The following is a 24,634-nucleotide window of genomic DNA, read 5'->3' on the forward strand; positions in this document are numbered from 1 at the left end:
TTCAAAAGAAACAAAGTGTAAGTTTATTGGACGCCAACATTTCTTAGTCAAGATCTAAGTAAAGAAAACACACAGTAGAAAAAGTTGTACAAAGCAGCAATGGATTTACATTACATTAAAGAAAAAAGTTACCCTAAGCTATTAAGTCTCAGTCCTAAAAAAAGTAAAAACCCATTCTTAATTAAAATTCAGCACTGGTGTATTGAATTGATATACAATGACTGTAAGGTATACAGGATTATAAAACCGGCTTCATTTGTCTTATCTCTATAATGCTTTAAAATGACAAGTGATTTCATGTAACCAATTGGAAAATTCTATAGCAAATATATTGGATAATTCCAGCTTGTAGAAACTGTAGGAAACTGTTCCCCTGCACCCAAATACTACAAGTGATTCCATTTGCCTGTTTTTTAAAAAGGGACACTGTCAAGAAGAAGCTTTAAAATGAGTACTTTGTACATATTTTGCGAAGTTATTTTGCAAAAAGTTTTTTTTTTTATTTCTGCTTTTACATACATGTTTTAATTGAACATGCTGCTGCAGTAGTGGGAAGCTTGTATCTTTAAAAGGTACTGTGTATCATTGAAAAATCAAAAAATGAAAAACAGATCAAGTCCTTTATTCTGGAACAGTCAGAGAAAAAGCAAAATGAAAAATAAGCTCAGCCCACAGAATTCAGATACAATTTACAGGCATCCTTGAAACAACTGAGGATGCCTTTAGTAGGCATTTTCATGCCAAAGCAGCTCAAGTGTTATAAGTCAATTCATGTTTCGAAATTGATTTTATTCATATCAAGTATTGTTAATACAGATAAGCACTTTTACAGTATACAACCTTTCTCTTGATAGTGTCCCCTTATGTACAACACTTATAGTACAATTTTTCACAAGTCATTTTAAATAAACAAGAATCAATGACATTAAAAAATACTATCAGGCTGTGTTCAACCAAAAAAAAAAAAAATTAACACTGATTCATTAACAGCAACGTTAAAAAAAGCTAACCTTACTTTGATTTTTATCTAAATCTTCTGGTAGGAAAATGTAAACAATTTTATTGAACAGTATAGGCACATGCCAGATTACAGGCTCATGCCAGATATTTGCACCCTCACTGTTAGTGCCAAGAAGTTAGGCATAGTCTGTCCTTGTCCCATGTGAGGAACTTCTAGTTTTACCACTGGAAGCTTGGAACAAAAACAGAGTACATGTAGCTTCAGACCAAACCCGCACATCCTACTTGGGGGATAAAAACAAACAAACAAAAAAACCAACCACCACCACCAAAAAAAAATATCTACTGGATGCCACTAGAATGCTTGCCTAAATAGGAAATGCAGGAACAAGTCTCATGGCTGTGTGTTTTGGTTCACAGATAAGGCTACATTTCCATTCTGAAGGTCGTAAGACAAACTCTAGTGTCACCCACTGCTTCAGCAGGTTATCTGCTCATTTAACTGTCGGGGTGTTTCATTCCCCCTTACGGAAAAAAAAATATATATACATGAAGTAGAGACAGTATTATCATAGCATCATAGAATGGTTTGTGTTGGAAGGGACCTGAAAGGCCACCTGGATCCGATCCCCTGCCATGGGCAGGGACACTTCCCACCAGACCAGGCTGCCCAAAGCCCCATCCAGCCTGGCCTTGAGCACCTCCAGGAATGGGGCACCCACAGCTTCTCTGGGCAGCCTGTGCCTGTGCCTCATCACTCTCACAGAGAAGAATTTCTTCCTGGTATCTAATCTAAACCTACCCTCTTTTAGTTTAAAACCTTTCCCTCTTTCCATGTCACTGCACTCCCTGACACAGAGTCCCTCCCCAGCTTTCCTGCAGGCCCCCTTTAGTACTGGAAGGCCGCTGTAAGGTCTCCCCAGAGCCTTCTCCAGGCTGAACAACCGCAGCTCCCTCAGCCTGTTTTCACAGGAGAGGTGCTGCAGCCCTCTGAGCATCTCTGTGGCCCTCCTCTGGACTCTAGTAAGTTCCATGTCCTTCTTGTGCTGGGGCCCCAGAGCTGAACGCAGTGCTCCCGGTGGGGTCACACAAGAGCAGAGCAGAGGGGCAGAATCACCTCCCTCGCCCTGCTGGCCACCCTGCTTTTGATGCAGCCCACAGTACAGTTGGTTTTCTGGGCTGCAAGCACACATTGCTGGCTCAAATCCAGTTTTTCATACACCAGTATCCCTAAGTCCTCTGCAGGGCTGCTCTCAGTCCATACATCACCCAGTCCTCGCTCTTGGCCTTCTTGAACTTCATGAGGGGGCGCACACCTCAAGCCTGCCAAGGTCCCTCTGGATGGCATCCCTTCCCTCTGGTCTATCAATGCACAAGCTGAGTACCTTCGTGTCATCCGCAAACTTAATCCCACTGTCCATGTCACTGATTAAGATATTCAATAGTATTGGTCCCAGCACAGACCCCTGAGGGACACCCCTTGTTGCTGGTTTACACTTGGACATTGAGCTGTTGGACTAAAACCCTTTGGACGTGGCCCTACAGCCAATTCTCTCTCCATCTAACAGTCCGTCCACCAAACCCATATCCCTTCAACTAGGTGGCAAGAATGTCGTGGGGGATCATACCAAAGGCCTTACAGAAGTCCACGTAAATTATTACTGGTTGATGTCCTTTGTTTTTGTAAAACTGTGGAAACTTTAGGTGCGCATGCAGTATTTATGTAGAGGAAAATGCATTCTAACTTTTGGTTCTAGAACTTAAATACTATATCCATATGTATTTTTTCTGCCATTTCTCACTTTCAGTGGGTGATCATGGTCCCAAAATATCAAAAAACTTAAGCATGTATTTTGAAAAAAGTTAAGACTGATCTCCATGGAACTTAACCATATGCTTAGACCTTTGCCAACATAGTGCCTGAAAGGAAGAGAAGTCCCAAAACAAAATACATTTCATGGTTCAACCCTGCTCCTCTTAAATGCAATGGAAGTTTTCACTGGACTTCCACTGAAGCAGTTTAGTTCGCTGAGATTTATTGGACAGTTTATAAAAATAATCCCAAAAGAAAGAATTAAAGATTCTAATCTATATATTAAAACATCTGCACATTCCTGTCACAAATTTTAAGAAGGAAAAAAACTCTTTTGTATTTAACAAGAGCTCTAACTTTGCATCACTTCAGTACACAGTTACAAAATTAAACAAAATATGATGAGGACAGGTTTTTGTGTCAATAAATTTGCCTTTTATTTTGGCTGTGGCCAAGCTAGACACTCTTCAGAAGACCTTTATTTATAAACAAGCAACTAACATTTTTTTTTCCATAATTTAACTTTTAAAACATATATTAAAGTTATATAAGTGGAAGCATATTTATTCCGTATCCTCCAAAATAAACACTTCTATCAAGGGCTTTTAAAGATACTGTATAAAAAGCTAATAGAAAACCAGAACTACTATATAAACATCTCATATTTAAACTTCAGAGATCCTGAATTCCTTTACTAAGCAGGAACAGAATTTAAAAAAACAAAACACAGAACACGCTCAAAGTTAAAAACAAAACTTAAAAAATTCTGCAGAAAAGCTTAGAAGGAGGCTATTTAGACCAGAAATATTTCTGTTTGTTTGTTAAATATAATACATAGTGTACTAGGAAGAAGGTCAAGGTTTCTTGAAAGACATTGTATGAGCTTTTGATTTTAAATGAGTCGTATTTATCATCATATCATACAGCAGAATCCCAGTTGGAAGGTAGATGACTGTAACGTTGATGAACTAGTTGCCACTTTCCTTTCGAAAGCACACTGATTTTTAAAAGGTTGGATATAAACTATCATAAGTTTATGTTAAGAAGAATCATTGGCGAAAACTTAGGTACCAGTTGACATGTTTATATTTTCTATGCACAGACTTCTTAAGTACATTTAAAGCGTATTTAGCAAGTCTTTATGTCTTCCTCATTTTGTTAAATCAGGTTAAGTGTATTAAGCATTTTATTTAATTTTTTAATAAATAATTCTTGTGAGAAGGAAATTTAGTCTTATCTGATAGCGACATTTTTTATTTCACCAAGTATGTAAGAATCTTGTTCTAATTGCAATTTCATGTAAAAAATTTGATATTCTTACAGTTTAACATAACCACACTCAGATGCAGTTTGCTTGGAAGCGAACAAAAAGGACAAAATGTTACTACTACAATGTATAGTAACAATTTTAGATTTTCATCAAAAAAATGAAAGAAGAGGCTTGAAAATAGCCTTACCTTTTTTGGTAGCTGAACTAAGTCAGTGGTCCATACTGAGCCAACACTTTTAAACTTAAATTGCAGGAAAAACACTAAAAAATTCCGTTAGGAAAAAAACTAACAGCGGCACACTTGGGAGAAAAATCCTCTCCCTGTGCGTGCCTAACCGAGGATGTTCATCCTCAGATCCTGGGATCAGTGTGCAATTTGTTTTGAGTTTGGGATGCTGAAACAAGTGAGTGATTAGAACCAGAGAGGATTAAAGCCTTGCTGCTGCTCCCGGTGACATCGGCACCGGACTCCTGCTGCTCTCCGGGGACACGGGTGGGCTCTGGCTAGGTAGTGTGCGGTGCGGTCCCCATCTCCCAGCCTCCCGGGGTCGTCGGTCAGGGCCATAAACACTGTCTGAGTTTCTTACATCCTTGCTGCTCGCTTTAATCCAGCACCACTCCATTAAGTTTAAATTCTGGCGGAAAATTTTCTCCCTGTTAATTTACCACTACTTCTGGGTAAGTATTTCCTTTACTTGCAGAGTAATTTTGGACCCGTGCTATAGCTTCTACGATCCTGCTTACACTGAATGCTCCAGTTGTGATTTGCGGTAAAATAATGGAACCACACGAAGTATCTGCAGCCCATTACACCCATGATTTTTAACAAATTAGAAAACTGCAACACAGTACCACAAATGATAGAAAGCGGCAGAAAGAAATATTCTATGCATTGTACTCCTAAAATACAGTGATTGTAGTGTGATGTCTTCTCCTCTGCTTTGAGCTGGATATGCACGCTTAATACGAATCTCAAATACATACTTCTTCATTTATACAGGTGTCTATATAAATATTTACATTTTTCGTTTTTGTTAAAACATATCTTTGTACTTATGGCCAAGCTTATTACTGTGTGTAGGAACACAACTATTCTTCTATCCCTTAACGAGCTCTCTTGTTTTGATTTAATAGTCATACATTCCTTTGTAGTTAGAATTACAAACAGTTGTACAAACAGTGGAAACAAAATTTTGAAACTTGTCTGACATCTATTCAATCTTACTTCATGTTATAAACAGTACCATTTGAGTTATAATGGTTGTTAATACGACTTTAGCTACCGAAATATCTATAGTAAATTATTCTTTGGGACATTATATAAAGCGATGTACCCCCTCCCCCAATTTTTCTTAGAAACTTATAATTAAATGGCTGAAAGCAGGCTTGCTGCTGTTTTTATATAAAATCTCAGTAATAATATTGCTGACTTTAGATTCTATTTTAATTTGTACAAGTTCCATATAACAACAAACAATTCTATCTTCCCTTAAAATATCAAACATTCGTATCCAATAATACCAGGATTACTGAAACTTGAGGTTTATTTGTTATTGCTAAAGATCTCTAAGACCTAAGTCAATACAGCAAGACACTCCATCCACTTCCTCCCTAACTGCAAGTGCATGGCAGCTATTTATATGGAGCTTGTGTGTTGGTTTCTTTAAAAGAAAAAAGCAAAAAAAATAAAATAAACTCAGTGAAGTTGGTTACAGTATTTCACTACTATAAACTCACAGTTAGAATCCACATTGTTGTTGCTCTTTCATTTAATATATAACTTTATATATAATACACACGCGCACACCAACATCACAGGATGAAGATCCATGCATACAATCCAGATGCGATCGCATTTCAGTGTTAAATGAAATCAAAATTATTCTGTTGCTATTAGATCCCAGACCACAGTATTTTAAATTACTCGGCTTGCTATCTACTAACAAAGTTAGTTTACCTTAATCTTCAAATCCAAGCAGCATCACAAATTCCCAATCTTCTGTCGTCGTTGCTTTGATCCTCTTCGTTTTCTGGTTTATATGGCATACGTCCGAGATCCTGAAAATAGCCTCCACTGAGCCAGCTCTTTAAGGTATCTGTTAAAGCTAATTGTGTGTCTGTTCATGGCTCCAAAGACTAAAAGCTGTCTTGAAAGTCCTGTGACAGAGTTTACACATGTATTGTCTTTTGAACGTGATTGCCGAGAGCGGTGGAGCGTGATAGAAGAGCGTGTCTGACTCCTGCGGGACAAATAATTTCTCAGTAGTAGCGGAGCTTTCGGACAAGCCTGTCGGACTATCGGGCTCCAAAGGCTGGATTTTGGGCAGCGGTGGGGGCGGAGGTAAAGGTGGCGGTGACGGGGAATTAGCGGGTGGGCATATCTCAGGCTCCTTATTCGAGGACTCCTCTGTAGCCTGGGACATATGGGACTGGAAGTGACTCCACAGCCGGAAATTGGTTCGGAAGGCCTTGTTGCACACGTGGCAAATGAACGGCTTCACGGAGCACAGGAGCTCTTGGTGACGCTCCAGCTGCTTGCGCACAGTGAAAATCTTCCCGCACTTCTCACAGGGCCACAGGCCGGCGTCTTTGTTGGAAACCACTTCCTTCTGTTCTCTGCTCGTTTCAGTGACCTCTTCCTCTACGTCATCTGCAGGCTCCTCCTTGATTTGGATTTTAAACTGCTTGGAAACACTTAAGTCTTCAGGCAGGCACGAGGAGTCTTCAGAGTCAAAGTTGATCTGTTCTGACGAGTCACTGAATACTCCATCCTCCTTTGCAGCAAAATTGTTCACTTTATTGGACTCCGGCTGGGGAGGCAATCTCGACGAGCTCGTTATTTCTCCATTGTGATCCAGGATAGGTAAAGAAAAGTTCTCTGCGGGAGCCATGGTGTTCTGATTGTGGACTTCCACTTGATGACGCCAAATACTGAAGGACGACTTAAAGGTGCGCATGCACTCGAGACAAGTGAGCTTCTTGTATTCACACTTGCTTTCGTGCTCGTGCTTCAGCTCCGGAGAAGAAAATCTAAGGCTGCAGTAAGGACAGACAGTAGCGTTTCTACAGAGTCGCTCATGATTCCCCTGCTCGATAAGCGAAGACAGCTTAGCATTACAGAGACGGCACTGATAAATTTCTTTGTTTTCTACCGGACTTTCAATGTGAATGTGGTCTTTCTGCTTGGGAGCCTTATTTCCTCCAATTGGTTTTTCCCCTGGATGCATTTTTATGTGCTGTTTGAATTGAGAGAGGAAACGGTAAGCCTTCCCACAGTAGACACAAATATAGGCTCCTTTGGTTCTCGATCTTAAATTCCTTTTGATGACTTGTTGTGCTTGTGAAGCAGACTGTCCCTGAAAACCTTGCTTGCCACGTCTTAGTTTAACTATTAGAGCTTTCTTAATTTCCCTCTCTCTCACTATATCGATCAGTTTTCTTTGGAATTTTTCATCCAAAACAGCATGCGAGCTGGAAGCTGGCGAGGGATTCTTCACGATTCCATGCTGTGTCTGGCAGTGCGTCCACACTTTGAAATTGGTGTGAAATCTCTTGTGGCATATGTCACAAGCATAGGGCTTCTCTGGATTATGATACATGTTAACGTGACGGTGAAGACCCGCTGTTGATCTGAAAATTTTAAGGCAGTGCTTGCATTTAAATTTTTTATTTGGTCTTGCTTCTTCCATCTCACTGTATTCATCTTTACTGACGTCGGAATCAGCAAAATCAGCATCAAGGTGCGTAGGGCTTGAGCCTTCCTCAAAGTTTTCTTCTGACTCAGGAGAACCTTGCTCATTCACCTTCAGTTTCTTAAACGGCAGCCTTCTATCCGCTTGAAATCTCCTCTTTGCTGGAAGTCTACTTGGCTCCTTATGATCATCCTCGGTTTTGAAAGCAAAGTCTTTATTCGTAGACACTGATGCGTCGCCCACTGTAACTCTAATTATTTCAGAAGGATCTGAAAGTGGACTGCTAGGTTCAGTTTTTATTCGCACCTCTGTGAGAGGGGAAGCCACCTCCCTATCGGTTGACTGAGAGGCACTGAAAGACCTAAGGCGATGTGGGTGCATTACCTGTGGCTTTTCATCTAAGACTAACTTCTCTGATGACTCCTTCAAACACGACTTCTGAGATGCAACATTAAATGTCTTCTGGGAATCATTAGTTCCTGGTGAGGAGGAGGATGATACCTGTGAAGGTTTTAGGTCAACAGAAGGTGAATAAATAGGAACCTGACTGTCCATGGACAGTGACCTTCGAAGGAGACTTTTTACAAGTGGCCCACTTCGGTCAATACTTTGGTTTTCAGGACCAGATCCACTAGACGGGATTACCAGTCCTAACTTTGAGTAGTATAGCAAATTCCTATCTTCACCTTGACCATTTCCTTTTCCTGCTTCTCGCAACAAAAACGTAGATTCCGATGAGCCACGCAGAGATAAGACTGGTGGACGCGGCCTCTTTAATGACATCTCTGCAGCCTTTCCTCTCAAAAGCTGGCCACTGCTTCCAGGTTCATCGCTTGCGATTTCTTTCTCTGCTAAGGGCTTTTGAGGCAGTACTGTGTTCCTTTTCACCAAACCACATCTGCTCTGATCCTCTACAGTTCCAGAAGTTTCATGAAGCTTGGTATAGCTCACAGGGTTGTCTTTCATCCATCTCCTTTCAGTGAGTGATAAATTGTGAAGGGTTTCAGTTGGTTTTGCTGCTTGTGGTCTAACGCTAGTTTTGACAGCAACAGAGGGTAAAGGTTTAGAAGTATGGCTTAAATCATGTTGTGTTTGATTTATACTCTTCCCTTGTGCTTCACTTCTGTTCTGACAGACAATGACACTTCTCTTCTGAGAACTACTTTCCTCTTCGTCTTGATACAGTATCTTCTTAATGGGGCACGCTGGAAAAGGAGCTTGAGGGCTCTTAGAAACAATGTTTGTAAGAAAGGATATTCCAAGGCTGTAGCCCAGTTCTTGCACAGCTGCCAGACTGCCTTTCTCAATGAACAAGGATGAGGAATAAATGTAGTTTAACACATTATCAAAAGCATCTGGTTCACAAAAGTCGAGCTGAAACACCGACTGAGACTCATTCTCCTTATTTGTGAACAGAGTCTGGAAGTACTCACTGCTGGCAGCCAGAACATTTTTATGAGCTCGAAATTTCTGGTCTCCTACTATAAGAACAACATCACACAGCTGTCCCTTTAGACGCTCCTCATTCAGTGCGCTTAGAAGTGAAATGGCATGTGCCGGATTTATGTAATGCAAGAGCCCCTCCATGATTCGGATGTTTCTGAAAGAGAACAAGAAAAAAGTTGCAGGTTGCTTTATGCAAACAGTTCTTAGAGATAATGTAAACACACCTAAACTCGCTGCTCTTTATAAACAGGCTCAAAAAGACCATCAATACTGCTGAAGAAAACAGCTAGTTTGGAGGACAGGTATGGCAATTAATACTGTTAGCCCCAGCAGATGCAGAGGCACGAGAAGAACCAACTCATGTTAAAGAACACTTTCAAACATACCTTAATAGTTGATCATACAGTGATCTTACACAGATTATTAGATTTAACTAATTAGAGGGGTGTGATGGGGCTGTATTCTCTACCTGCAGTGTAGCCGTCCACGTGAAGGAATGCCATTTAATTGTTTCACTTGCTCATCTTTTTCTCAGCTTTAGCTTTATGAAGATCTACCTTGGCAATTGCAGCGATGAACTTCTGAATCAGATACTGTTGTGGTTTAACCCAGCAGGCAGCTAGGTACCTCACAGACACTCGCTCCCTCCCCCGCGGAGAGATGGGGGAGAACCGAAAAAAGTAAAAGTGCAAGAACTTGCGGGTTGAGACAGTTTAATAAGAACAAATGAATGAACGAAAGGAGGAAAGAATGAGAGAGGGAAAGAACAAAGGGAAGAATGAAAGAACAAAAGGAAGAATGGAAGAAAGAATGAAAGAATGGACAAACAGAAGAACGGAGGAAGAAAAGAAAGGCAAAAAGCACGCGATGCACAACAAAACAGCTCAGCACAAGCTGGCTGATGCCCAGCCAGTCCCCAGCCAGCAGCAGCCCCCCCTGCCTCAGCCAACAACCCGGTTTTATTGCTGAGCACGACGCCTGTGGTGTGGGACATCCCTCTGGCCAGCCTGGGTCACCTGTCCTGGCTGTGTCCCCTCCCGGGTCCTGACGCACCACCAGCCTCCTCGCTGGCAGGGCAGCACGACGATCTGAAAAGTCCTTGGCTCTGTGCAAGCGCTGCTCTGCTACAGCTAAAACATCGGCATGTTATCGCCCCTAATTTCATTATAAGTCCAAAACACGGCACCGTACTTGCAGCTATGAAGAAAATTAACTCTGTCCCAGCTGAAATGAGGACAAATACCTAAGGCCTAATTATGCCAAGTCACCTTCTGAAGTTAAACAACCCTGACAGTCGCCTGCTGACTGAGCAAATTAAAGGGTTTTTGTTGTTATTTTTAATAGGCTGGAAAGGACAATAATACTGGGGATGGAGAAAGAAGCAGGATTATTGTCTGTAATCTAGATTAATTCATCATGTTCGCTTATATTTAGTGAGTGTTGTTAACATACCCTTCTAGCTATGATACATGTATGACTTCTTAAACTGCTCTGTCACGATCTGGTTTCTTGGAAATGTCATGATTTTACTTGAAGTATCCCAGCAGTGCTTTGTTCTAGCTTAAAAATTATCAGTGAACTGAACGCCCCACCTTATTTATTAGCATAAAAGCAGTTTCTGCCCACAACCTATATACTTGAGGAACAGTTAACCCCAGATGCATCCAAGAGTACAATAAGCACAAATCAAACTGCAGTGCTGAAATCCCCCTGTTGCATATGCTTCAAACAGAGCCCGCTCTGTAGCGCAGGATGTCTCCGTAACTCAACTGACTGCTCCTGGTTAGACCTTAGTAAGAGAAGAGAATCAGGTTTTAAGTTAGTTTAAGCAAACCACTTCTGCAGTATGGATTGGAATTTATGTATTTGTGCACATGCACTCACACACCAAAAAATCAGCTATATCCAATTTTATTTTGTTGTCATGGACACTCTTATAAGCTCATTAACCTGTAAGTATGAATTTTACACTATCTTCCTCTATGGCGACATAGAACAAACAAGTCAACGACGTGTCTGTTAAAAGCAGTTCTATTCTTTTTGCAGCTGATTTAAGAAACTATTTTGAAGATATTTATATATGGTGTATGCTACTATAACACAAAGGTTTCACTGTTCATCAACTTACAAGCAAAGCTAAAAAATGTATCAAAAAAGTAAGAAATCATAACCCTGTAATTAATAAAAAGGAATGGGAAATCTTACAACCGGTGGCTAGAAAGATGAGGTGATCAAAGTCTAAATTGGTATTACTGAGATGACTTCAAAGGTGTGGGATACAGTGTCTCAGAGCACTGGTCATACCACAGGGCTGAGCTACCACTTGTACATCTGAGACTACCGAATGAATTAACAGCATCACGGCAATAGCAGCAGCAGAATTCTGTTTCCTCACCAGGTCTCTCTTAACTGAGAGTTTCAGTGCCTTGCAGTGTTGCTTCACACACAGTCATTTATCCTCAATTCCCCCACACCTCCCTCTAAAAAAGCAGAACTGTTAGGCTTCTATGAATGTGAGAAACCTATCTGTTTTGTTCTGCTTTCTATGTTTTATGTAAAAGTAGTGTCTGGAGCATCAGCTACTTTCTGGACACCTCTGCCATTTGAAGTGGTGGAGTCTGACGGTCCAGTCTCCAGGTCTGCGCACTCATTAACACTTGCAGCGTTGTTAGGACGTGCGCTCCAGGAATGCATCTTTTCCTTTAGTTTCACCTTAAAGAAATTGAGTTTACATACTCAAGTGATTCATCTGTGATGCAAGCTGCAGCATGGTGTATGGAGATAAATCAACGATGTATTTAGGAAGCAAACTTGAACCAAAAGCATCACTGTAGAGACACCCACTGGAAGTTGCTGCTCAACCCATACTTCAAGGACACTTTGGGTAGGAGACAGTCAAGTGTTTTGAAATATTTTCAAATCTTTCATTTTAATCTGCTTTGCCCTGGCCCTGTGTCTTCTGTAAGACACGTGCAAAATAAACGTGCAATTACTGTGTGTTCATTTGTTCATCGTAACACAGTAATGCCATTAGTACAGATGGGTGTAAAATGGACACATCTCAAGCAGAATCCAACAGTCCCCCATTTTTTTTTTCTGCATTCTCCTTTTTATTCGTAGAACACCTTAAATTTATTACATTACACAAGACAGAGGTAATCGTGCTAGTACAATCCTCCATTTCATTCTCAAAACACAGCTTCTGTGCACTGAAGGAGGCAGAGCTCTGGCGTAATGTAACTCTGTCACTTTAATCGTAACCAAGGCTGCAACATCCACAACTAGCAAGGGACCAAATTAATCCTGCAAAGGCAGCTTTAATCCTGGACTTTCCCAGTTCAAGTGCTTGACTTTCAGCTTAACAGCCTTTAAACGCAACAGTCAGAAATAAAACAAGTTATATGATGCATTAAAAACCAAAAACAGAACTGGTCATGCAGAACCATTTCAACACATTTACACGGACCACCAGAAAGCCTTAAGACAGATTTAAAAATAAACCAAAAAAAATTCCACAAAGATTACTGGTGTAAATGTACACTGTGTTAAAATTTCACTGCATGAACACTTTTCAGTAATAAAGTTGATCCAAATCATTCCTGCTCTCTTTGGTTCATCCTATCTGCACACCACAGTTCACACCTCCTGCAGCTGTGCTAGTTGTCTTGGGTTTATGTGGCAAGGTTTTGATAGCAGGGGGTTGAAGGGGTGGCCCCTGTGAGCAGAGCCCAGCAGCTGCCCCATGTCAGAGCAGAGCCAGCTCCAGCCGTCTCCAAAAGGGACCTGCTGCTGGCCAGAGCTGAGCCAGGGAGCGACGCTGGGTGGGCCTCTGGGACAGCAAAGTTAAGGAAGGGAAAAAAAGCCATGAAACAGCAGCTGGGAGAGAGAAGTGAGAACATGTGAGGGAACCAGCCCTGCAGCCCCCAAGGTGAGTGCAGCAGGAGGGCAGGAGGTGCTCCAGGCAGGCAGCAGCAGTTCCCCTGCGGCCTGTGGAGAGGCCCCTGGTGGAGCAGGCTGTCCCCCTGCAGCCCATGGGTCCCACACGGAGCAGATCTCCACGCTGCAGCCCGTGGAGGAGCCCACGTGGAGCAGGTGGATGTGGCCTGGAGGAGGCTGCGGCCCATGGAGAGCCCCCGCAGGAGCAGGCCCCGGGCCGGAGCTGCAGCCCGTGGAGAGGAGCCCACGCAGGAGCAGGGGGTCTGGGGGGAGCTGCCGCCCGCCCGTGGGGGACCCGTGCTGGAGCAGTTTGCTCCCGGGGGATGGACCCCGTGGTACGGAGCCGTGTGGGAGCAGTGCTGGAAGAGCTGCTGCCTGTGGGCAGCCCCCGCAGGCTCAGTTCGGGAAGGACGGCATCCCGTGGGAGGGACCCCGCGTGGAGCAGGGGCAGAGTGACCGTGAGGGAGCGGTGGAGACGAAGCACCAGGGACTGACCCCAGCCACCATTCCCGGATCCCCTGCACTGCTTGGGGGGAGGACGTAAAAGACGGTGGATGGATGGAAGGTGTTTTTAGTGTGCTTTTACTTTCTCACTATTCTAGTCTGCTAGTGATAGGCAATAAATTACAGTAATCTCCCTGTGCTGAGTCTGTTTTGCCTGTGACGATAATTGTTGAGGGATCTCCCTGTCCTTATCTCAACCCTTGAGCTCCTTCCATCGTATTTTCTCCCCCTTTTCCTTTGAGGCGGGGGAGTGAGAGAGCAGCCGTGGTGGAGCTCAGCTTCCCAGCCGGGTAAAATCACCACACTAGTACAAATATTTGCCAGCCTGCATCACAAAGCAGGTTAGGCAATAAATAGAAAACAAATATTTCTTTTCAAATGTTGGTCAGTTCTCACAGTAAAGCACAATCTCAGAAACAATTGCTCTGGCATAACTGAAGAGGCAGCAAACTGTGGCAGCGCAGCAGCTTTAGGAAGACAAGAACTCCTTACAACAATTTTCCACTAAAGCTGATGTAAGGCTGCTGGCACTCAACCCCGATACAAATGGCATGCCTAGCATTGTGCAGATAACAGAACTATGCCAGCCTCTAGATCTGATTCCAGGTTTTTGAGGAATTATAATTCCTCAGCTGAAGATTATTTTGCCTAAGCCCTTTCCTGTCAGCTTCCAGATAATCAGCTTCTACTCTCTCCAACCATTTTTCCCAGTCATCTTCACTACTGACTGGAAACAAAGCTGTTTCCTATTTTCTTCCCTGACGCTGGGGTGACATCAAGGAAATGGAGCACATCGGAAGATCTCCCACTGTCCGTGCTACAGCAGCTGCAGGTCCTCGGGAGGAACAGTGACAGTGAGACTCCAGGTCCAGCAGAGGTAAGCGCAGCAGAAGTGCCTGCAGCCTTCCTTTGAGAGGTTGGGAAGAAATTGTGCTGTCAGCCTTCAACAGCCCCTTACTGGTATCAGGCTTCAGAGACTGAGGTACCACGTTTGGCCAGATTACTATTATTGTATATATATATTTTGAACAAGGACAGAAAAAGACACCTCTACTATTTCAAAATGACTTTCTGCAAAAAGGAAGGCTCTACTCATGACAGCTCTTCACAAGTAAAGGATGAAAAAGCTTTCTCTTTGGCTCAGCAGTTCATTATCTTCAGCAGCTACCTGCCTTTGCAGTGTTAGATCCCCTTCTGTTCCTCTGTCCCTCACGCTCCTGCCTCCTGCTCCCAGCCCTCTGGTACCCTCCTCTTCCTTTTACCAGCTCTGCTGCTCATTTGACCTCCAAGTAAGTTGATTCAGCTCCCTAAAATGAAGCAGGAAAAAGAAGAAAAAACAACCCGGCCTTTTATATGCTTGCTCTTTTATAAGGTTAGAAGATTAATCAGCTCACCGAGAGGTGAGATGCCTCAGAGCTGCCGCAAGAGAAGCCATGAAACTACTCATTCTTTGTCAGCAAGTCGCTCAATCAGCTTTGCCGATCTGAAACGCCACTTTCAGAAGCAAAGAAGTCACCAGTGCTGAAACTTTACAAAGAGAACCAGGCAGACTTGTGAGAAATTGAAACGCAACAGCTTACACTTGCATATACATAAGCGACTAAAATAAGATGTCGATGCTGCCTGCTGACACCCATTATAACCACGTAGCTGTCAGCTAAATGTTAATAGCGAGTTGGGGGTGGCAGTGGGAAAGACTGTGCTCTGAAACACCGTAAGGAGATGCTGCAGCAAGGAGGCGCCAGGGCTGAGAGAAACTGCAGTCAGAACCAGAAAATGCAAGGAAAGAGGAAGGAGTGCACGCAGAGGAGACAGGCAACAAGGAGGGGGGTTAACGGTGGTTTTAACAGGGAAACGTACACGTAACCATGGTGGTGGGGAACCCACCAAAACCCAGAGGAGCACGGGCTGTGGGAGCCAGCCGAGAAATACCAGGGGCTTCCTGCGGTTCCCAGGTGAGCGCAGGCGAGTTGTACGAGCTCAGCTGTGAGCGCTCTGCAGAGGCTTTGATGGCTCTGGTTGTTCACGTGCCGTTTCAGACACCAGGGGAAAAAAGTCCCCTTCTCCATCAAGAGTCCAGATGCAGAAGCAACCTACACTGCTTAAACCTCTGCTCGAGCATCCTACGCTGGATTTTATTATTTGAGCTTGACCACGGCTTATCTAATGCCTTTTCTCAGACGCAGAACGAAAAGCTTTGAACCCGCAGAGCAAGGTTGTTTGAACTTCTAGCCTCTTCTTCTAACTACATATTTGAGTGATCTCCTGCTGCAGGTTTGGGGATTTTGTCTTTCTGGATTTTACAAAACTGATTTCAGCTGCTATCGCTGTGTTTTTCACAGCAGACAACACTGAAAACTTTCTCCAGGATGACAAATACATTTCATTTCCAGTAGGTCAGCAGCAGGAGAGACTTACTGGTATGAAGATGGGCATAAAGTCAGCTGAGTAATGTATTTGTTAACGTGTGAAATCGGTACATTAATTCCCAACTATTTAACCCACAGGCATACAGAAGTAGAAATTTAAGGACAGGAAAAGAAGAAATTCCCTAACACCGTGCAGTCTCTTCTGCCCTCCACCACAGAGGATAACTAGCAGTTATCCTGACGCAGACCAGAAATTCTACTAGAAATTAAAAACCATTTTCCACATCCAGACCATACCCGCACTTTTGCCAACTGACACTCAGAACAGCTCCTACCGACTCGCAGCAAACTACAAAAATCCCAGACCACCACCACAGAGCTCCGCTTGCCCTTCACATCCCTGTTCAGGAGCAAGCAGCAGGGGCTGCGGTTTCACCTCACTCTCAGTCCAGCCTAATCGGGGATTGCTCCTCGGGCAAGGATCAGTGCGTGCCTCCTCCCCCTGCAAGGAAGGACGAGCTCCCTGTCGGAGCAGACAACTGACCCAGCTCACGGGGGGATTGCACAACTACTGGATGTAAGGGAGAGGGCAGGAACGCGCGCTGGCTGACAGCTTCTCTCATCCTTCTTGGAAGATTAAAACACACTAAAAACGGTTTGATAAAATATTTGTCCTGGCCTCAATACGTCGACCGAAAGGTGTGTGACTCACCATCCAAATTGCTGTAATAAAAATCAAGAGACTAAGAAGTTTTAAAATGCCTTTCCCTAAGGAAGTCTTCGGTTTTCATTCTTCTGAGTTTTGTAACATTGCCATTAAAATCTCCGATGGGACAAGCCCCAGAGACCCAGTGGCAGAATGTACAGTTTAAACACTTGACAAATTATCCCCAGAAATATTTCATTTGACTTTTTGGTAAGAGACAGATGAAATCACGAAACTGGAGGGGAGCTGCACGGCAGATGTGTATGGCTGCACGCCTTCTGCGTGCTGAGTTTATTATTTTATTGGCAATGCTGAGATGATGCTTAGCAAGTTGGATAATCCTCCAGTCACCTGCTTTGCTACATGAGCCGCTCTTGTTTTGTTTAACTGGCCCAATTCACAATAAAACTGTATTTACATTCTGCTTTTAATTTTGCTGGCACAGTGAAAATGACAAACCCTAACTGTGGGAATATTTCTATCAATATAAAGGTGTTTTTTACAGTCATAGTGTATTTTGGATGGGAAGAGAAGTGAATTATACCCATGTAAGATGATTTCCTATCAACAGAATTTTTACGCTAAGGTTTGCACAAGAATAAAGGAGGTGGGGGCAAAAGTCACGTACTTAATTTGAAACACACAGAACTTATATAAAAGCTGGAATGTGGGCTGAACCTAAAAACTCGCCGAGTGAGCAACTTGGCAGTTTTCAGGATTTGGGGAGCGCAGGTGTCTTCTACCCCCTGGAGGGATCTAAAGAAAAGTCTACTCAGTCATCGCTAATTGTGGGCCAGATACTGGGAAGGCAACACAGGATGACACTGTAAGAGTGGGAAGGCAACAGCAATTTGACGTGAGTCAAGCAGGAGACTTACAAGGTCACGAGAAGCACGTGGAAGATCTTCAGCTTCAAGTGCACGTGCGCTTGGAGCTGGGCGTCTCAGCTGTACTCATTCATTTATTAAGCAAACCTCCTCCTCCACTTGCACTAGTGACCAAGAACACTGTAGCTTTTCTTTACGCCTCTAAAGAACGCACAAGAAAGAAGCTGCTCCTATTCTTGCTGAATTTGCGGGCAATTTGGCTGCTGACCTCAATAGCTGAAGGGCTGCACCCAGGTTTAGGTCCTGGCACAAGACAAATTCCTTTTGGTTGGGTCAGACGGACCTTGGTGCAGCAAACGGCGGTTGGCAATCGCTGTAATTCTGCTGCTTTTCCTCCCGTCTTTCCTAACCTACTTTAAGAGGATTTCTGTGAGGCGTATTTACTGGACAAGGACACTATTAGGGGTCTGCAAAACCCTCCAAAGATGCTCACAAACATATTCAGACCAGGAAGTCAATCAGCTGGAGCCGAAGCAGCTCTCACGTTCATTACCTGGTGAGTGCTACTGCTACGTCCCCGGCTCCCAATCTTGGGGCGTCAGGCTCGGTGCCTGCCTGCGCGCGAGCCCCACGGTGCTGGAAGGAAATGAGGGGCAGGGGTGATGGGGACCTGAGCTGACCCCGGAGCAAGAGGTGCCCCTGAGCTAACCCAAACTTAGCGAGGGGACAGCGGAGAATGAATCACAACCCAGAGGTTACTCGCGCTGCTAAGTGCTGATGTACGATAAACCACAGACAAGGAGACTGGTGCTCTGAGGAAAAAGGGAAAAAAATTCTTCCTTTCCTGAAGAAAGGAATTTGATTGTAAATGAATTACATTGAAAGGACAAGTTTTGCAACACAGCTATTTTTAAAATTATTTGGGCAAAGGACTTTTAATGCTGTTTTATTACAGATTGCATGGAAGATTTTGCACAGCAGAGGGAAGACAAAAAAAAAGCTGACAATCAGGACTGAGTGATTTTAAAACTTTATCTTTTCATGGGATGCAAGATTTTTAGAGCTGACGGTAGTGTGTGCATGTGTGTGGGGGTAAGAATGAGTTTAGGAAGGTAGAAAAGTTGTTCAGCTCTTTATTGTTTTGTTCATAAAACATACCTGCACTATTCTAGAACAGTGTAACACTTGAAGTAGCTGGTGAACAACAACAGCTTTTTTGTTGTTGTTTTATTTCACTGCCAAATGAAAGATGTAATAGAATTGCTGTCTTAAATATTATTGCTAAAAAAAAAAGTTTCCAGCATATTAAATAATATTGAACCTACAGTATAAATATTTGAGGAAAGTGACTCCCTCTGCACAGAACGTCTATTTTAAACTACTGCTTATTCCAATCCTTCCCTTTGCAACATAGGATTTTGCAGCCTCAAGACTTTTTTTTCCCCCTTTTCTGAGGATCTCTGACCGTTCAATGTAGCAGCGTTCACTACGAAGCAGTTCACTTGCTCTAAAGCTGAGAATTTCTTTTAATGAGTGCTGGAAGCAGCTGCAATTGTAGTGTGTGACTCACAGCACAGCACCTCTGAGTGCAGTACGAGCTATATGGTGGTTACAGCCCCATTTCCTCTCCCCAGCTCCTCCTTCCTCTCCCCAGTAAGGCCATGCTTGTTTATATACCAGAGTTATCACTGCTGTGCAGACACAACAATTTTCAGAACCTTGAGAACTAAAAATGGCAATTCCTTGATGTTTTCAATAGTAACGGCTTGACAGATACTGAAGTTCAAAAATAAACAGCTTCAGTACCCCATGACAGCTCACGGCTTTCCGTAAAGTTGTCCACTCAAATCCTAAGGAAAGCCTAGTCGGCCATTACTATGCAATGATCACAGCACCAGCTGCTTGATTCTCTGAGCATCAGTATTCTCTGGCATCACACACACACAAAAGATGAGCTCAGAAACCCCGTGTCTTAGAGACAGCCAGCTTCTGGTGATCTACAGAGTAGGAAAAGCGTGGGCAAGTGGTCTCCTTTATGGTCTTTGTGTACAATTAAACGTGCAGCGCAAAGGGGACTCCTGGAACTTCTTTCAAGCTATTGCTGCTTTTCACATCAAGTTAAATTGCTAATACGTACTAAAGGATAAGTTACTGTACGTGTTTAAAAAAAGCACCCGAGTCATTATGACTTTCATCCCAGTTTGGATCACAGGCAATGCTCAATGTGATCAAACTGGAGGAGGACCACCACTGAAAACGAGACACAGTCATCCACTCAGTTCTCATCTGCAGGGGGATTGTAGCTCCAGCAGGCTCTGGGGAGCTCACAGCTGGAGAAACCCCCAATAAATCCTCTTCTGACACACGTCATCATAGCTGAAGACTCCATCTGTGACATCTCCCTGCAAGTCCCTACTGAGAACGTGTACATGTAAATTCTTCCAGTGCTCACGATCCAGCCACACTGGGTGGATTTTCTGTAAGTAGGTTCTTCTGAGAGAACAACTCTGTACCACGAGCGCAATAAAAGCTTCACATAGAAAAGGATGTGAGATCCTCATCCACTCAAGAGCTGGCCACATCATTTGTTTTCTGCAAACAGTTTTTATAAAAACAGTTGCTACGGTTTGCTCAAAACTTTCCCCCCAAGAACATCAGCATAAGGCTGGTGGAAAATTTTAGTCAAGGCAGTCGGTTTGTCAGTTTGAGCAAAGTCAGAAGAGAGGACTATAATTGGCAGTGCTCAGGCAATACAAATATAGAGCAGTACCCGCTTTACCTGTAAAACAGACTTACTACTCCCGATTTGATATTAAAAATTGGTTGTATAAAAGTGCGTTTAAAAAGAAACTGTTTCTGCGTTGACATTGTTCTAAGGATAAAAATATTCACAGTCTCTTAACTATTAACTACAAGCAGAGTTAGCATCACAAGTCACACTCAGACTTCCTGGAAGATTTCCACTACCTCTTATTAAAAAAACAAACAACTATTACTATCCTATCATGATTTTCATTGAAAACAGCTATTTTCAGTTGCTATTTACGCTTGGAGCATGAAATTAAGATTCAAGCACAAATCCACGATTTTTTGTGGGAACCTCACACCCTCTATGCCTGCTACAGAAGAATGGAGAACTTTGCTGTACTTGAAAAAAACTGAGATTATGTGATCCAACATAATCTTGTATCTACAGCCTGCCTAGCTCTTAGTCCTACTGCAATTCCAACGGCAGAAACTGAATAGTTTTTAAACAAGTGCTATTTAATTACTGAGAAGTGCTTGCTCAGTATGTGATGAGTTTCTGCTTCATGAAAATGACTGCTTTAGATGAAGTGTTTCTGGTATTTTGTGTGAGCCACATACAGGCTGGGGCTTAAGAGTTTGGACATGAAATCTGAGGGGCACTGAAGGAGAACTCTGACAGATCTAACTGGGCAGTTCCTGCAGTGCTTTCGGTAGTTTCACCGGTGGGCAGCACGGGTGCTTCTCCACTACACGGTACTTCTCCCTCCTCAGGGCACGCTGTGACCAGAGAGCGCTGAGGCAAGCAGCACCCGCCTGGTTTAACACCTGCGTGTGGTAAATGTGCCGCAGGAACGCCGCAGGTCCACCTCCATCCCACCTCCCCTTCACGCCTCCTCACGGGGCCGCCCCCTCTCCCCCCCTCGGGGCCGCCAACCGCCCCCTCAGGCGCGGCCACGCGCAGGGGAGGGGCGGGGCTTCCCGCCGCCGAGCGCAGGCGCGCGCCCTCCCTTCTCGGGGACGCGCGCGCTCCCTCCGCGCAGGCGCAGTTCCGCGCTTCGCCTGCCGGGGGGCGGAGGGAGGAGGAGGAGAGCGGGCGCAGCGCATGCGCGCAGCCGAGGGCGGTGGGGGGGGGGGTAAGAGCGGCGGGTCTATGTGGCGGGTGCGTGCGCGAGGGAGAAGGCGACGGGTTTCGTAACCGGCGCAGGCGCGCTCCGCGGCCCGCTGGGTGGAAGGGGAAGGAGAAGAGAGGAGGGGAAAAAAAATAATTAAATAAATAAATTAAAAAAAAAAAACACCTCAGAGTTACGTCAGGAAAAGACGCCTCTGGTACACCGTGGGGGTGGGGGGCAGCCGAGCGGCGCGGGCGAAGCCCCCCTGAGGGCCGGGGGCTCGCGAGACGCGGCCGTTACTCACCCGCTCCGCCGCCCCCCCCGGCTCGCCCCCCGCGGCGGCCCCGCTCACGGCTCGCCCGCGCGCGCTGCCGCCGCCGCCGCCGCCGCCGTGATTCCATCCATCTTGAATTTGACGTCATCCCACACCAGGGATGAGGTCATCGCGGGGAGCGCTCGTCACGTGCGCGGCGCTCCCATTGGCCGCCGCCGGAGCGGGGGGCGAGGCGAGGCGGCGCGGCCGGGCACGGGCACGGCGGCGGGGACGGGGACGGCGGGGACGGGGACGGCGGCGGGGACGGGGGGGATCCCCCTCCACACGCGCCGCCCCTCCCCTCCCCGTGGCGCGCGCGCCCGCGGCCGTTAACGGCCGCCCGCGCGCGGGAGGGAAACTGAGGCAACGGTTATGGGGGCGGGTGTGTGTGTGTGTGTGTGTGTGTGGAACTGACGTGGGAAGGGGCGCCGCTTACGTGCGGCCGCTGGAAACGCGGTGGGTTTGGTGCCTGTGCGTGAGTTTGTGAGGTAAAGCTAATCCGCCCCGGCGGCTTTGCCCCATTAGCCCGTCGTTAGGGGCGGCTGGCGCTGAGGGGATTAACGGCTCCGCCGCGCGCGCCTTTTCAAACCGGGCGCTTGTGGCGGCGGGCCGCTCGAATCGTGTGAATGCTCCGAAATAGAATGTTTAGTGCTGCGTTTAAACCTCATTTTATTTCTTCTTTTTTTCTTTCAGGGATTCGATGCAAATGGGCTAAACCCCCACGAGAGAACACCCCGTTAAGGAAAATGGCCATGTGCCCCTCGCCGGGTGCAGCTCTTCCCTCCCCAGCTGTGCTTTCTGCCCTCGCTTCTGTCAGTTTAGCAGACTTTTTGACAACCTAGAAGGAGATTTAAGCTGCCCGCAGAGGATTTAGAAGGAGGTGTTTTTCTTCCTTAATTTACTCGTGACACTGTCTCTTCTGACGTTAGTGTGGCTGTGCGATGAGCCAGCACGAAAACCAAGCAAGCTGGTAATAACAGCGGCAGCCACGTGCATGTAGATGAAAAATTTAACAACCCAAGTGCTCCATCAAAGCCCATAAAACCAAGCGAGCTGCTTGGTTTCAGGATTGCATCCCCAGTCTGTTTTGCTCCGTGAGTATGCCAGCTACTGCCGTGGCACGTGGGCCTAGCATGCTGCTGGGAACAGACAGCTCTGAAATCAGCTTTATCTGTCAGGATAGACCAGTTTATGCACTGACACCGACAGTGCTGCCAGCGGAGCGCTTGTGAAACCAGCCTGTGATCATGAGTCCTGCAAGGCCTTGCTAACCTTTTTCATATGTACTCAGTTATTTATCAGCCAAGCAGAAACAAATGGGCCTTGTGTAATCGTCTCATCCCCAGTTCTCCAACAGGACCTGTGTCACAGATGGGGAACGTCCACGCCAGAATCACCTGCTGAACAGACCGTGTTCTTCAAGGTCTATGCACACGCATACATGTAGAAATATGCCTTTCTGTGCAGCTACTGTCAATATTCTTAATTTGCCAACTTCTCTAGGGATAGTGCAGCTGTTTGAAGAGAGCCTGTGTACTGGCTTGTGTAATATTGATACCAGAGAGCAATTAATCTCTATAGTCCTTACCTTAAGCAGATGATTTGAGAAAATTTTGAAGATAATTCTCAAAGGTTTTGTGGTTTCAAGAGACACAAGACTCAATCTGGCTGCATTTCATATTTGAGTCTCATTGACATTATTAACATTGCATAGATGCCTTAATTCCCTTAAGTCAGATTTTCCTTGATTGCAATGAAATGAACAAGGAATTCATGTGCTAGAGCTAGTTGGGGTTTAAGTTGCCTCTTAAGTAGGTTAATTTTGTCAAATGTGTTCATTCACAATTGTTTGAATACTTTCTCATTCTTTAAGAATAGCATGTTTTTTTTTTTTTAACATTTCTAATTTTAAATGCTTTGATGGAGCAATATATTCTCTCTCTATATGTGTGGCTGCAGCTGTTATTACCAGATGCACATTTGATCAGTGTAAGATTTGCTTTCCATTCAGAGTATCCAATAGCTTCTCAGATTAACTGTTGGTCACTCTTGCCAGCGAGATTAATTACTGGAATTTTGTTAAAACACAATTCCCTGCAAAACATGAACATCAAGCAAACTATATAAAAAATATAAATGATTATACATGGATCTGGTGAGAAAGCATATATATGAAAACTTAAACACTTGTTTTGTTTGTACGTATATGTATAAGAAGCTACTCTTTTGTGATGTAAATGTATTTTACAACAGGGCCAAATTGTCTATGCTGTACAGTTTGTAATGTTAATATTTGTTTCATTTTAAATATAACAATATTTGGAAGAAGATCATATCCTTGAGCTAGGCATTTTCCAGATCTGTAGTTTCAACGTTATTTTTGATTTGTAGACCCCTAATTTTTTTTCAGTGAAGGTTTGGGCCCAGTGTCATTGATTTAAAACTAATGGCATCAGGTTATTTTATTTTACAGTTTTAGAAGTCTCTCAGATACGCTTTGGCACCCATATATCAGCAGCTGAGAAAGAGTTTTGTAGAGAAAAGCTTGACTTGGGGGGAAGAGGAGGAGAGAGGATAAAGAAAGAAGGGGCATCAAAAGGAATGTCATGCAGTTTAACTTTGCTTCATTTTGGAAGGGGAACCTTGACCGGGTATGGATGCAAAGTTTTTTTTCACTTTGGAAAATTTTCTGAGTCTTCTGTCCATTCTGTACTTTGGGGGCTTCATATGTTATGGACGTATGTGCCACATATACAGGAGGATATGCTGCTGCCCCGTCCTCTCCTTGCAGGCAGTGTGGCTTCTCAAATGCTGTGCTTCTCTCCTAGCTGCTGGAAGAGCAGAAATACAGTACCCCAGGGGCCAGTGTATGATGTCTTGTTTCCACCAAAACCCTTGGAATTATTATTGTCAATGACATATTGGAGAGGGAGCTAATGAA

The 24,634-nt window shown here is 44.4% G+C and overlaps 1 protein-coding gene and 1 long non-coding RNA gene across 4 annotated transcripts; one reads left to right on the forward strand and one right to left on the reverse strand.

Moving 5' to 3' along the window:
* Window positions 1–21,820, reverse strand: ZBTB21 (zinc finger and BTB domain containing 21). Of its 3 annotated transcripts, none has more exons than XM_080577649.1 (2): window positions 21,685–21,820; window positions 1–9,335 (listed from the first exon to the last, which is right to left on the reverse strand). In XM_080577649.1, exon 2 carries the CDS (start codon window positions 9,320–9,322, stop codon window positions 6,149–6,151), a length of 3,174 nt encoding a protein of 1,057 aa, XP_080433775.1. In that variant the 5' UTR covers window positions 9,323–9,335; window positions 21,685–21,820; the 3' UTR covers window positions 1–6,148. The 3 variants fall into 3 exon arrangements, with proteins under 3 accessions (XP_080433775.1, XP_080433777.1, XP_080433776.1); XM_080577651.1 differs by lacking the exon at window positions 21,685–21,820 and adding an exon at window positions 21,567–21,586; XM_080577650.1 differs by lacking the exon at window positions 21,685–21,820 and adding an exon at window positions 9,651–10,166.
* LOC308188505 lies at window positions 10,345–24,021 on the forward strand. The gene is made up of 3 exons (XR_013945534.1): window positions 10,345–14,498; window positions 14,994–21,430; window positions 22,387–24,021. It is a non-coding gene; the product is annotated as an uncharacterized lncRNA (long non-coding RNA).
* The last annotated feature ends 613 nt before the right edge of the window (window positions 24,022–24,634 follow it).

The sequence above is a fragment of the Anser brachyrhynchus genome, assembly GCF_964034855.1.
Source record: "Anser brachyrhynchus genome assembly, chromosome: 1".
Taxonomy (NCBI): Eukaryota; Metazoa; Chordata; class Aves; order Anseriformes; family Anatidae; genus Anser; species Anser brachyrhynchus.

Excerpts from the sequence above, each read along its gene's own strand:
- ZBTB21 (XM_080577649.1), bottom strand. The coding sequence starts at position 9,322 with ATGGAGGGGCTCTTGCATTACATAAATCCGGCACATGCCATTTCACTT.